Source organism: Ruditapes philippinarum, unplaced genomic scaffold (assembly GCF_026571515.1).
Source record: "Ruditapes philippinarum isolate M1 unplaced genomic scaffold, ASM2657151v2 ctg5645_1_1_1_1, whole genome shotgun sequence".
In the NCBI taxonomy this organism is placed as follows: domain Eukaryota; kingdom Metazoa; phylum Mollusca; class Bivalvia; order Venerida; family Veneridae; genus Ruditapes; species Ruditapes philippinarum.
Window position 1 is genome coordinate 66,265 of NW_026853584.1, and position 15,443 is coordinate 81,707.

Consider the following 15,443-nt stretch of genomic DNA (forward strand, 5'->3'; position numbering starts at 1 on the left):
GGATGCTGTAGAATTGTTTTACAAGAACGCTGAGAACGCTTTTTTAAGTTTCAGTAAGGTGGCATATCAACACTGCAAGAACGCCAATGGAACGCTTTAAGAACATTGTGAAAACGCAGTTTATGCTCTATAAACGTACCGGAAACGTACAAAACAGGACGTCAGTGTGACGGGTAGCTGCAACTTGCAATTTTGTAAAAAGAAAGACAAAAAATATCAGGTACTGTATTTTTCAACAAATACCGCTTATTGTCACCGTAACAACCCCATGACGGCGTGACGGAGGTTTTATTAATGATTCTTCCACACGTATAATTGGTGAAACCATTATTATAACTTGTAGTTCTCCTTAAAATTAATGGGTTTTTCTCCTAAAATAGAGAACTCTAAACTTCTCCTAACTTTCTCTTTTTATTCCATTCAATCTAAAATGTTAACACACTCCTATAAAATAATTTTTTGTCACTAAACGTAATATCGATCGTTGTTTTTTTACAAATGTAGGTTGAGTATTTTTTTCTGAATTAACAAATTAAATCAAATTACGTAATTCTCTTTTCGAACCAATTATTGTATGGATATAAAATATACAAGGAAGTTAAAATCGTATTCAGGTTTTGAAGTAGGAAAAATTGCTTAATAATATAAAGTGACACTTCCAATTGGCATGTACAATTACAGTCAATGAAAAATCAATTAACTGTTTGTTATTTTATCTTTTTCGCTGTCAGAGAATAACAATTCTAATTCTTGTTAATGTTAGGAAAACAGACTGTGATTGCATTTATACAGATTTGTCTTGCTACATTAAATAATTTTGAAAAAAATCGAACATCAATGCCAACTGTTTCCTAGTTTAAAATATAATTTGACAAAGTTTTTTAATACACCTCAATGCATAAAAGTTATAGAGGATATTGACTGAGTGTAGAATTAATGCTTTTTTATGGGTATGTGTTATGTGGTATTTTTTATTTCTTCTATTTGGCCTTTTTCAACTTTGGTGGCTCCACGATTCCTACTTGAATACTGTTTAATCACCCTTGGGATGTTGCCTGCTTTTTAAATTGTCTTTTGACGTCCTATCTGTGATATGCAGGCTTCATAACCTCAGATCCCCTTTCAAAATTCCATATTATTTAGTTCCGCCCATTGTTTTCTCGTTTAGGGCACACGCATTTTTTAATTGGGGACCATACGCCGTTTTCATGGAATGGCACTACTGTGTCACATTGAAGGTTCCATGTTTACTGCCGAATGAACACATCTGCGGATGTTTCTAAATTCAAAATATCACCATTTTCGTGTTTTATTGTTGAATTCTGCTTAATCCGGTGCTAAGGGGCGTGGCGGTTACATACATTTTCCAGTACCGTCCATGAACAGGCGCAGTCAAACCGAGGCTTTTTCACTGTAAGTTCTTAATTTCTTAAGGTATTTATTTCAAACTTCAAACATAAGTTTCTGGTCATCAACCACATCATATGTGACAATGTTTGCCTCCCTTGAACTTACATGAAAAAATGTTGTTTTTTTAATTACTTCTTTATTTCTGAATGCATCTTCTTCAAACTTTATATATACGAGTATATATATATATTTCTTATTATCATTCAAATCATTTACGAAAAGGTTCAATACTCTAGCAAGACTATTTCCAGAATTATGTCCTCCTTGAACTTAGATTTTTTTCGAGAAATTGGTATATTTTACTCTAACGTCTTCATTACTTACAGGATATACTTCGAACTCCCCCATCATAATAATATGACAAGGTTTATAAATCTAGTACCCTTATTTCAATAATTATCTCCTCCTTAAACTTTGAATTTTTCTTATTCATTCTTTTAACTTTCTTTTATAAAGCGATTTTGATATTTGAAATACTTGTTCTTATATATTAAAAAATTAATTTCTCCTGCCGAGTTTTACAAAAACTTCGGTTTGTTACACATATACTAGGGAAGTTTATCCTAACATATGTATCATGGGTTATTTATCAGTGTAATATTTATAAACCTAATTAAAATAATCTGGGGTTTTCTTTGTTCTTAAAATCATGTTATGAATGATCTTTCAAATATTCATGATCATAATGATATATGTCCGCTTGCAACTGCTATATAAAGAAATTCCCGTCCATTTAAACGGGCTTTTTTAAATAGCTTATTCTCATTTTAACTTTAAATTATATAAGTTTATTGCATAATTTTGATATGTTTATACTTATCAAATCAGGCTAAAATGTCATTCTATTATTTCGATTTCGTTTTCGTTTAGGAATAATAATTTGTTTTGCATGAGACTTCGATGTCAACGTTACAAAGTTAACGGAAAGACTCTGTTTTGCCGAATTATTATTAAATAACACGCAAGCTTTGTCTCCAGCTTATATTTGCTTCACCTTGTAAATTACAATAATAGCATGGTATCACTAATTTTCCTAATCATTACAAACAAATCATATAGTCAATATATTCATCTCATATTATATGCGTGATCTAGTATAGAGATACTGTCACCTATGACACTTTAACATGAATATTTATATCAATTTTATAATATTTATAAGCTTTTGTTATCTAGTTGCTAATGCTTTAATAGTTTGACTTTATCTTTATAATCATTAATATGTTGAGATGTACATTATGTAGGATAAATCATGCTTTAATAGTCTGATTTTATCTTTATAATCATTATTATGTTGAGATTTACATTATGTACTGAATATTTCTATTGACTGTCTAATGTCTATTGACTGTCTAATGTAAAATATATGATAAACAAGATCAACAAGGAAAGGCGGCGTTCAATGAATGCAAATAAAGTCTCACGATGCTTCTCACAAGGGACAGTGGTGTTTTTTTTTTAATAATATCGGTGTTGATATAAATGAAATTTTGTCAATCAAAAAGTTGTTGAAGGTAATCATACTGAACCTTTTACACGCTGTTTAGTTTTTTTTTCTTTGTATTATCTTTAGTTTTATTTAGTACTTATCTATTAGAAGGAGGATATCTGTAATGTACATGCAAGGTTTCACGAAACATAAAATAGCTCCGAACAAATGGTCGCAAATAACGCCACAGCTGTGGACTGCATACCTTAAGAAGCGTCCAGTTAAATATTATACCTTGACAACTGATTGTTAAGAGCTACGCAGTTATGAAAATTGAAAGTAAAGGGGAAACGTTGCAAGCTGGAAATTCCACTATGCTCTTACTAATTCTCGTTTTTTAACAAGACGGGCGCGCTGTCAAAGGGAAAGCTTACTTATATCAAGACAATGCTAACACTCGTATTTGTTCATCAATTTATTAATTATGTACCGATTTAATGATATATAAATTTTGAATAAGCAAAGTATCAACAATTGATCAATAAGTTTGAGCGCATAAACATAAATCTTTAAGTTTCAGATATTTCAAAAAGTTAAGAATTAAACCTGGTATGATTGTGATTTTATTTAGTATTTGTATGGTTAAAAAACCTAGAGTTTATTTTGCTTTATTTTCTACTTTTAATTAAAAATAAAAATAGGCACGATTATAGAACGCAAAAATTAACATGTTGACATTTCTAAGCGGATAGTGATATCTTGCAACGTTTCATAGTGTTGTGGAGGCAAATTTGTTTTTACTGCATTACAAACCTTAAAAATTTAAATTTCTTCAAAGCGCACTTGTTTTCTAATTTTTAAAGGTAACTTGTTTGATAGAACAATTCAGATTTTTAATGACAATGCAAAGCAACAATTTCTACGCCGATGCCTGTTTAGATGAATAAAACATTAAATATTAGCATAATGTCACCATAATTAGTCACGGGGAACTAATCTCTTATTACATAAAGACAGCTGTACAGTCCATTATTTGTAAACGCCGGATATACGAAATAGAGGATATTTGTTTGTTTCTGCGTCATCGAGTGAAGTTTAAAAACAGTATGACCACGAGTGGCGTAGCCACGAATGAGAATAATGTTTTTTTTATAGTTCACGTGATGAAATGAAATTACATCTTATACAACAAACTTTTTATTCTTTAAATCTATCGCTTAAAAACAAGTTTAAATGAAATTTCTTTGATATTAGCTTTAATTTTCCCCGCTGGAAGCCTCATTTTAAGCCGATTTTTTTTTTATAAATACAAGTAGTCTTGAGCTGAAAAATAGGTACATGAAATAGCGAAGATAATAATTTTTTGTAAAAAAATGAATGATCGCTTGTTAAAATAATAAGAAAAACAATTTTAGTACAAGTTAAAGTCTCACCATCCGACGTTATTTCCGTTACCTACGGCGAATTAATATTAGAACAGGCGTTATGTAATACAAGCGGCCGCCGTTTTTTTGTTAAAGTTGTTATTGTTATTTGAAAAAATCAAATATAATTTTCACGGATAAATCAGTCATCAGTAATCCACTTAAAAGCATAAAATAAAACATTGTCTTTCATTATGACGAAAATATAAATAAAAAAATTTTGCAACGAAACATGAAAGACTGATGTATGTGAATATTTTATGTAGGTGTAAGCTTTATTGAGGACGGGTAATTAAATCATTTCAGTCCGCATTAAATAATGCTTCTTATTCTAAATCATATGACTCGACTGCTTCCAAGCCAAACAAATACAAGTTTTATTCTTAGATATATTGACGAAAAACATTTATTTCCCGAAAACTATATTTAATTTAATCTTGTGTTTTAATTCAAATGAGTCTAACAGATGTACCGCATAACGATATTCAATTTTTTTTTTAAATTTCGGTAAGAAATTTAGGCTTTCTTCATTCATCATGTAGTAAAAATGAAAAAAAAAAATATGAAAAATGAATTCTTATATTTTGTATTATTTTAAGTTATTACAAATGTTTATCAAAAATAAAGTATAATATTTTTTCAACCAAAGTTTTTAACTCGTATAAAAACATCTTTTGAAACATAATAAAATACTTACACATTGCCTCTCCAAAATACCACACTTCTTTGGTAAATATATCTGCAAGTGCTGTCGGCATACACACAATAATTACAAGTATGTCAGCGACACATAAGTTCATCAAGTACATGTTTACAGTTGTCTTCATAGAGTGGCTGAACGTGATAACTATGATGACAAGACTATTTCCTAGGATACCGACTAGGAAAATGAAAACATACAATAATGTAGACGTTATGACAATGTAGAGCGGCGGCTCCGGCGGTATGTCCGAACTGTTGTATGTATTGTTGTTGCTGTCATTCAAGTGTTCCATAGATAAAGTTAATGAAATATTTTCCATGTTTTATAAGCAAGTATATAATTCCTTTAAATGTTATCAAAATTGATCATGAGATTTATATTAAATTATGATTTATTGTGCTCCATCATAGATAACAATGTCAGAAGGAGTACATCCGATTACCTTCATTGAAAATTTAAACTATTGAAACACCAATAAATTTTGTAAATAAATATACAACAGCGTCTTTCGAGTATCGGAAAAAATTCTCTGCGTTATGCTCGGCACCTCTATCCAATATTTTCATCAGAATGAAAGTGTCCTTTATAAATCTAAACAGTATAATATTTTCTTAGTGTCCTTGATAAATAAAATAAACTCATTTGAATTGCTGAATTTGCACGATTATCTAAACTTTAAGGATTTTTTCTATTTGTTACTTTCAATATGAAGGTTGAAATCTGCCGATTGTGAAATATTGCTTTGACGCTCACCCTCGTAATAGGGTGATTACAGTCATGTCTGTAAATGTGGTGTTTGTATTGATTAACTTTAAAGTTGAAGATACATATTGATGGTTTTATGTAAAAAGTGTGAACATGATGTATTCAGATTCAAAAACTTTTTATGACAAGTAATACTTCCATCGAATCTCTATTGACGTGAGAACAACGGTGATTGTCAGAAGGGAAATGATTTGTTTCCGCACAATAAAGTTTTATAACTATTTGGACATTAATCAGTTCTTAATCGTTGTTATACAAGTCATTTAAGTGTCTAGGAGGTTTCTGTTGTCAGGGTTGCATCATTATTTTATTGTTCACGAGGGATTTCCCACTTATCAGCTATTTTTCACGACAAAGTGAAGATTAGATTGTTATTATTTTCTCTATGTATATTGACAAAATATTAAAGCTCACAGGACAATAAATTGACATAAAAGTACAACATATGCTAGAGAATTGCTGAAAGCACTGATTACAATAACTATTTACGCGTTTTACTGACAGCTTGAATTACCGGAGTCTATGACTATTCTTTAAAATATTGATATATTTAAATCGTGATGATTGCCATATCAATACATCTGCGGATGTTTCTAAATTTAAAATTTTACCATTTCATGTTTAAATGTTGAATTCTGCTTAAGCCGGTGCTAGTGGACGTGGAAGATAGTTTGCACTTATCAGTACCATCCATGAACAGGCTCAATCAAACCGAGACTGCAACACTTTCAATTTTTTCGTTTTGGGCTTTCTTTGATGATTCATATTTTCTCTGTTTTGTTGTTCAATAGTCATGGTTCTCAGTTCTTGGTTATGACGAGAGATAAAATTCACGTTTGTCTTGTTTGCTTTAAATAAACATTTCTAACCTAACCTAACTTAATCCTGTTATCCTCTTGTGGGGCAAAGGGCATTACAACAGCTCTCCATCTAGGCCGGTTCATTGCTGCTGTTTTTGTTTCTGTCAACGTAATGTTGCAACTTTTCAGCTCAGCGTCATAGTTCGTCTCCAGGTGGATGTTGGTCTACCTCTTCTTCTTATGCCATGAGGATTACCACCCAGAGCTTGCCTTATGATGTTGCTTTGGGTCGCCTCAGAATATGTCATATCCAATGCCGTTTTCTTTATTTGATGATATTTTGATTGATGAATGGCGTGTTCTATTCCACAGTTCTGAGTTGCTGATCTTCTCTGGCCATCTGATATGTAGGATCTGTGTGACGAATACCTGCAGATCCTGCTCGGTGTTGTTTCCAGGTTTCTGATCCATACAAAAGAACTGATTTGACATTGGTATCAAAAATGCTCGGCTTAGTCTGAAGGCTGAAATTCTTGTTCTTCCAAATTGGTCTGAGGGTCACAAAGACATGCCTGGCTTTACCAAGTCTTGACTTGATTTCATTGTCGGCTCTTCCATTCTTAGAGACGATACTTCCTAGATTCTGATTGACGTCTTCGATTAATTGACCGTTTAGTGTGCTAGCAGAGTTGTTCAGGGTGTTTTTTCTTAAAGATTTGGTTTTAGAGGTGTTGATCTCCAGGGCTGTTGATTTTGCCGTGTTGTGAAGAGCTATTGTTTTCGGTATTGATTGGTTAGTAGACTCAAATTACCTTCAATATGTCTAGATCTTCAAGCTTGGCAGTGAGTTACCATTGGATGTCTCTAGGTGGTGTCATGGAGATTCTTATAATCTAGTCGATGACAACCAAAAATATTAGAGATGACAGTAAACAATCCTGACTACTCCTGTGTGTACACTGAAGGATGGTGAAAGTGTGGAATTATGGATGACCTGGCATTGTTGCTGTAGTATAATCCTTGCATGATCTTAACAAGTTTTTCTGGTATGCTGTAATGACATAGACATTACTAAACTGATAGCGGAATTAACTATTAAATATTTGCCACAGAAGTATTCAATAATACAACATGTATTTATACAGATTTTATTTTAGTTCGATTGTGTAACCTGCTTAGGGTTAAAAATCAGACTCTCGAGTTCATATGTATCAAACTGTTAAAGCCAAAATAACGCCTATTTTATACCTTTAAATATGTTATAGATTAAAGACTAATTAGATCCCTTACACATAAGCATCGGTTTTAGTTGTTTGGACATATGCGTCATTGTTATTGATTCTGTAAAAATGGTGTTTATTTAACTCGCATAAAATTATTTCAGATGAACATAAATGTGAAAAAGAAATGTTTAAATTGTTACTTAAAAGTCATTTTATTAATTTTACGTTCTAAATTTATAATAAAAATCATATGCATACAACAATTTCTAAAGATACCATTGCAAATTAAAATAGGAGAGAAATATGAACATGATGAAGAGGTTTTGATTTCACTAAGAAAATTTAAAAAAAAGATGGATAGTAAAACTTTCTGATATTTGAAATAAATGTCTTTTACCATCAAGAAAAGTTAAAGGGTAATAAAAAGCTAATTTTTATTGGTGCAGGGTCCGTAATCATCAGTGGTTGTTATTGATAAGCTGTAATAATCAAGTCTGAAAATACATTTACTGTTCTGTTTAATCTGTTATAAGAAAATTCTCGCAAAAAATAATAAATGCATTATCTTAATGAAAAACCCATTAAATGTATTAAACATGAATATTCAAACAAAAACGTGTAATCTGAACAACTGCAATTGTGTTATTTCTGTTTCTCATTGACAACTGCTAGTCCGATCAACGGTAGGAATTCTATTTTTCAAATAATATTAAAAAAAAGATTACATTCATAGAACAGAATAGACCTAAATTTATTTAGGACTAGCATGTAGCTCATCATCGTAACAATTCATTTATACATAAAATTATACATAATAAGAATTTATGTTTTAATTAATGACAATATTTTGGAAAATCGTAATTTATATAAGCTGCATAAAAAATGACCTCAAAATGTACTCGAAAAGGGTTTTAAGAATAAAGAAACGTTTGAATTCACAGTATGCTCTTCATTATGCTCTTCATGTGAATACGAAGTAGAAGTTTAATTACGGTTATGTGTTTGCGCTTTATTCTAGATGAAAATTCGTAAATTGTTCACGATTGTGTACCTTATATAATATGTATGTATTTATACATAAAAAGTTACATGGTGTTGTTGTTGTTTTTCGGCCTAGTTCGTAAGGTTTCTAAAGATAGTTGAATAAAGCGAATCTAAAAGTATTTGAGATAAACTAATCCATTGGTTTTGTTTCTTTAGGGCGTATTCTAACCAACAAGCATTTCTGGTAGATATAGCTTCATCACTGAGAACATTTACATCCTATCTTTAAAAAATGTCTGATTTTGGAATTTTTCATGTAACGTTTACATTATACAAGAATTGATACGATGAGAGTTGATTTATAATTTGACTTGATTTATTATTGCTTTTAAACATAGACAATATTTGTATTGGGTAATATAAGTGAATGTGATATTTTCCCCTTTATTTGACTATTTTCAAATATTTATTGTTTGTGGTTTTTGTACCAATTAGACCACATGTGTGGCCATATTTTTGCAGTTGGTTTACCTATCCGGCTTTCCTTAAAACTAACCAGTTATTACTGTTTTTTTTTTCGCAAATGACTGACTAGTAATCACACATTACTTCTGAATCAGTGGCGATAGGTACATGTCTTTAAAAAATTAATAAGCGAATTTATTACATTTGTTGACATATTTGTCATTTGCTGGATATATAATGCATCTCAATGTTATTAAGCAATTCCTCTTTTCCACTGTATAATCTATAAGTATATGACCAATGGTCATCATTTTTCCATATGAATATTGTCTCGTTAAGCAAGGTAAGATAGATATCAATAAACGGTGATATTCTTAATATAAATACAAATGTTTGGTTACAAATTGGATTATATGAAGGCTAAATACGTTGAATAAAACGTATAGCTATAGCCTTAGATAAAGACATATATTGCAACATCGCTTTAATTAATGTATTTCTATATATGCAAGAATTGTTCAAAATCGAATTGTTGTTTTAATTCATTTACAAACCATACGAAAGTAGAAACATTTTGAAAGAAAACAATTTCTAAAGCTTCTCATAAAACGACTAACAAAAAGTGGGGACTTTCTAACGCTGAATTCCAAAAAAATAAGTTCTGTTTTAATTTTTCAGAAATAATAAATTAACATATTACATAACAATGAAGATATACTGCAGCTTAGTACAATTTGTATTAAATAACTGGCATATAAATGAATAAGTACAACTGATCATGAATGTGCTTAAACATAAAAGAACATTGATTTTGGGTCTTTGAGCTCTCCTGAGCTGACTTAAGGATCATAAATTTTGGTCATGTGTTGTCATCGGTCTTGCGTTCGTGCACATTTATCTTGTTAGCACTCTACTGGTTACATGTTCGCCTCAATTATCACTAAACTTGTTCAGGACGGGTGTCCTAGCAATTGCCTGGACGAGTATGAACATGGTTAAAACATATTTTAAACTCAGTTTTGTTTTAAATGTCAAATAATTGTTATAAATATTTCTAAAATAAGCTTGTATGAAAAGTATAAATTAGGACTTCTGATTAATTTTCTTTTTAAAGATATTTTAGAGCTTGTTTTATACCATTCAACAAATATGTGTGTAGACACTGCAGCTTTGTTTTACCCTTGTCACGTTTACTATAACTGGGACAGTTCCTAAGTTTAATGTCTCAAAGAAACCTCTTACAATGATTTACTGTATTCCAAGAATAGCACAGAATGATAGATCATGAATTTAATTGTATTTATGAAGAAAGATTTGGTTTGTCAGACAAACATAGCGGAATTTAATTGACAAGGTATATGTTTTATAGAGAGTTATTATATTATCGAAAAGGAAAACACAATAGTTTACGTCAATCAATCCATTTCATTAATCTCAAAGTAGTATCCGTTGAATTTATATTGTCTAAACATAACGAAGACTTCCATGTACAAAGTTAACATATGGATGAATTCAGCACTTTTGAATAGCATCCGAAACTCCTCTCCTATAACCAGACTCGAAAACTGACCATTTTATAAATAGAGAATCCAAATTACACTGGCTCTGTAGTTAGAAGAAAGAAATTTGCCTATTGCTTGTAATGTGGTGTAGGACCATCTATAAAGATTTGTTCAGTATTTAAATCTGGAAATTTATCTGAAGTAGACGAGCCAAATTGCACCAAGCCCATGTTTGAGAAACTGTACTAAATGATTTGTAGTAATTTTGCCCCACATTAATAATACCTTCTTTGCTTAAAGTTTAAATCTTATCAGCAGGTATTCAATTTTGTAAGGTTTATGCAAACGTTAATTATTATTTTGAACAATGTCTGTGGTTTAACATCAAATTAAGATAAAAAAATTAAGGTAAAATCATTCATATATATATATATATATATATATATATATATATATATATAATGGTATTCTCTTGTGCCATTGAGAGTAATAATGTGGCTACTCTATTGTTCTCTCTATTGTTCCTTTCAGCCACACAAAAGAAAATGGCCACATAAAAGCATTACGGAATGAATGACATCACAGAGAAAGAACAGTTACCTATTGTCCCTCTAGCCACATATTTACTGTCCTGTGAGTGCGACAGACGGAAGGACGGATAGACAGACTGACTGACAGACATACTGACAGACGAAGACTATTCCTATTATCCGCTATGCGGAAGGGGATTATTTAAGACATGTTGTGTCATTTACTACATTGAAATTGAAAAATTGATGATTTTGAACTGTATATGTGCAACTTTATATACTTTGATATTATATGAATCGGTTACATCTTGTAAAGAGTTAAATAAATGATTATCTTTATAATCACAAAAAAAACAACTTTAACCTGACACTTTGATGCCGATGCATCGGCTATGAGCACAACTTTCCCAAGGCGAAGTTTGCAAGAATAATTGGAGGTAATTTGGTTATGGGCCACTTTATACAGCACAAGAAGTTTTGGCTTTTGATAACAATTGAGGAAAAAATTAATACTCGCACAATTTAAATAATATGGATTACAAAATGCACTAATCAACAACAAGGATATTGATAATGTTTTAAACTGACACATTTTACTATTTTTGTTTATATAGTTAAAAAAGCAACATCAAAACAGATACACACGTTTAAACACTAAACTTTTTACATCTTATAGTGGTTAACATGGAATCATGTGTCTTCATTTTCAAAGTCTTGCCGAAAATAAATTAGCCTCTAAGTGACCACTGGATTTCTGTGAGGTGTTTGAGCATGGCCAGTTAATTTGTCCCGTGATTCAACAGAAAATGTAGCTGCTCGTCTACCATTTCCATAAAATCCCAGCGGCGTTGCAAACTTCACATCCGGCGACGGGTATTGAGTATCAATCATCTAAAGTTAAAAGAAAATGTTTAAAATAAACAAACGATATTTAATGTAGATAAACAAACGACATTTAGTGTGGGAAAAATGCAAAATAATCGGAAACATAACAAGAAAATACTGAAAATAGCGAAAATAAAATGTAAAAAATAATCATAGCGTCATAAATGTGAAATAAATTACAGGCTAAACATGATTTAACAGTCCGGCAATTTTATTTGAACAAACAAGAAAGATGCAAAAATATTGTCATTAATAAATATAATGATATAATATAATATTACATACCTTATCTTTCCAATCATCACTGTCATTTTGAGTAGTAAAATCGCCACTATCAATAAATGATTTCCTTGGTTCTAGAATAACGAAAAGTAGAATAATAGTGTTTCTGAAATGCACTAGATTTATCAAGAACAACAACAACAACAAAAAAAAACCAGATACAAACAGATACGGTGTTAAAACGATTAACAACGGAACACATGCAATGATTTCACGAACAATTATTTGAGATGATGTTAGCTTAACACAGCATCGTAAATCATTTGAAGTGTATAATAAACCAATTTCGGTTTACAATGGTTTACGAAAGTTAGCCCGTGTTGGACCTAAAAAATTCAAAATATAAATATGGCACGTCAAACTTTTTACCTTTAAGGTCTTTCGACTTCCTTTCATCTTTCGAAGTACTCCTCTGAAAAATAAACAAAATTGATGAACTTAAAATCAACCATCTCCTTTAAACAATAAGCTATTACATTATGTATGCAAATATGGACTTTTCAGCTCTCTCATATCATATATTATAGTTTTTATATGGCATATCAAATCTGGCATTGAATACGACGGAAGTCGACATTTCTTCAGCTTGTAAATTTTTTCAACTATTTGGCCGTTATATTTTAAAAAGCGCATGGTTACGCTTAATTCGTATTGTCCTTAGAAAACATAAGGACGCAACTAAAATAGACTAATCGACTTTCATTTGCGAGTCACCCAACGTTTCCTTCTCAAAATAATAGGAATCTGGGTATGACGTCACGTCTTTGGAGGATTTTAAGAAGTCTATTTTAGGGGAAAAACAAACGGTGCAAATACTCTGAAAATCTATTATTAGGAAAAGAACAGTGAATATACTATGCTATTAACATGTTCTGTTTTACAAAAAGTAACTTCTTTGGTAATCAGTGAAAGACATTTCAAATCTATTTATAGGTAATAAAATATACTGAAATTTACCTGTTATTTACTAGAGAAAATTACGTTTCAGCCAATCAGTGAAAAGCATTTAAAAGCTTAATAAAGATCATATAATAAGACATTTGTATTATAATATAATATTCTTTCTGCTGATCTTTAAACAGCCAATAACTTTGAAAGGGCATTACTTTCGTTTTTAATAAAAAATCTATAAATAACTCTAAATGTTTGAAAAAAGATAATTAACTGTAAAATTAGGTTATGTACATATATGACATTGTTATAGGTGTAAATGTTTTACGCTTACCAACGTGCTTTTCGACGTTTCTTTAACCGATGATCTCCGTCTATTCCTAAGCTGAATAGCATTCTTTACCTGAAAAGAATATTTGAATAAATTTCACCATCGTCCATTGTAGTTTTCTGCTGAGGTTTATACAATTAAATGCTGATAAGCCTACATCATATGCTCGTTCAGAAATTCTATTTAAAAACTCTATTTTATAGTGATCTTAAATTTATTTTTCTTACACGGTTAACAAAAGTAATTACTTACCTGTTTATTTAAGAGGCAATGAAATAAAAATATAAAAAATCCCTGAAAAAGAAAGAATAACGATTTAGAATATATTTAATAATTTAATATATGATAACATTTTTTCTCAGATAAAAATTTTATAAACAGCTAACCAAACACTTTCCAAATTCCACAGTCAAACCTTTGAAATAAAGTTATTTTATTTTTCCTTATTAAATAACATTTTTGTTGTGTTTTTATATTCTTTAAAACAAATCTTTGAAATAAATAAGTGTAAATTTTAAACACATTGAAAACCATGTATTTGGACACTGATTGATTATGCCTATTATAGAAAAAAACTGGAGAAAAGCGTAATTGCAAATTCTAACACTCCTCGTGATTTTGTCACTATAGACAAAGAAAAAAGTGTAAAACTGCCAATAAGCACTGGTTAGGGACTACATGTATATGCGGCTGGTATGTTTTCTCCCTCGATTATATAGTTTACAAAGCCTCTTAAAGCAACAATAAAACGCATTTTTATTTAAATTTTCAGTTATCATAATGTTTTTTTTTCACACAATATCGAAATAATATCTCTCATACTCTAACGCCACAGATTTGATCCATATCAGTTAATAATTATTTTGACAAAACGGCGCCAATCCGTAAGCAGCGTAATGACGTCATCCTAAGTAAACAACTCATTCATAAACGCCGACGTCATTTCAAACATACAAGACACTGATGTAAACACAATACAATCCATTGTAAGATGTAAGCTTTTATTGTTGAAATCTTGATAAAATTACTTTTTTTCTTATAATTTTTTTGTTTAATAATTTCAATAATTAAGGAACAGTAGGGGGCGAAATCGAGAAGCATTATACAAAAATCGGCACCGTATATTTTCGCTTGAAAAAATAACAGAAGGGATCTTCCTTATTTTGTATTGTTATAATCGAAATAATATCGGTCTGAGCGGTGTTTATCGGCTATTTAACATTGGTTTTGTCGTTTTGATGCGGAAAAAAACAATCACTCAGGCCTGCGGCCTTTTTGGTCAATTCCTACGCATCAACACTCCAAACCGGTGTTAAATAGCCGATAAGCACCGCTCAGACCGATGTAATTTCTTAATTCATGTTCAGAGAGTAAATTAACAAATACTTTACAACTGCATCTGGTAGTCATGATTAGATATGAACGTATTATATCATTTCACATATTGTTAAATGAAGTTTATATTTTTGCCACATGACCAAGTAGCAACTAAATAAGGAAAAGACGCATTTCTATATCACCAGAAATTAAGTTACCTGAAGTCCATTTAGTATTGCAAAAATATACTGAATGAAGTAAAAACTATCATTCACGTAGAATATTCCTAGAATCCAGGACACTCCCATAACAGGAACTAGCACACACAATGACCGGAAGCTTGTTCTGCATAAATAAAACATTAGTACTTTAATTATCAGACCAGATGTGATAGGTATAATTTATCTGTTCATTGTAGAAACTGCTTAAAAGTAAGAATCTTATTCATAAGAATTACTGTTTACTCATTTGAAACACATAAAATAAGTAACCTCTTTTATGT

The 15,443-nt window shown here is 30.7% G+C and overlaps 1 protein-coding gene across 1 annotated transcript; it reads right to left on the bottom strand.

The window, feature by feature from the left end:
- Window positions 1–11,540: 11,540 nt before the first annotated feature.
- LOC132737262 (adhesion G-protein coupled receptor D1-like) lies at window positions 11,541–15,280 on the bottom strand. Its single transcript, XM_060724521.1, has 6 exons — window positions 15,160–15,280; window positions 13,877–13,918; window positions 13,628–13,696; window positions 12,772–12,814; window positions 12,406–12,476; window positions 11,541–12,126 (listed from the first exon to the last, which is right to left on the bottom strand). Exons 1-6 carry the CDS (start codon window positions 15,247–15,249, stop codon window positions 11,971–11,973), a joined length of 471 nt encoding a protein of 156 aa, XP_060580504.1. The 5' UTR covers window positions 15,250–15,280; the 3' UTR covers window positions 11,541–11,970.
- Window positions 15,281–15,443: the final 163 nt, after the last annotated feature.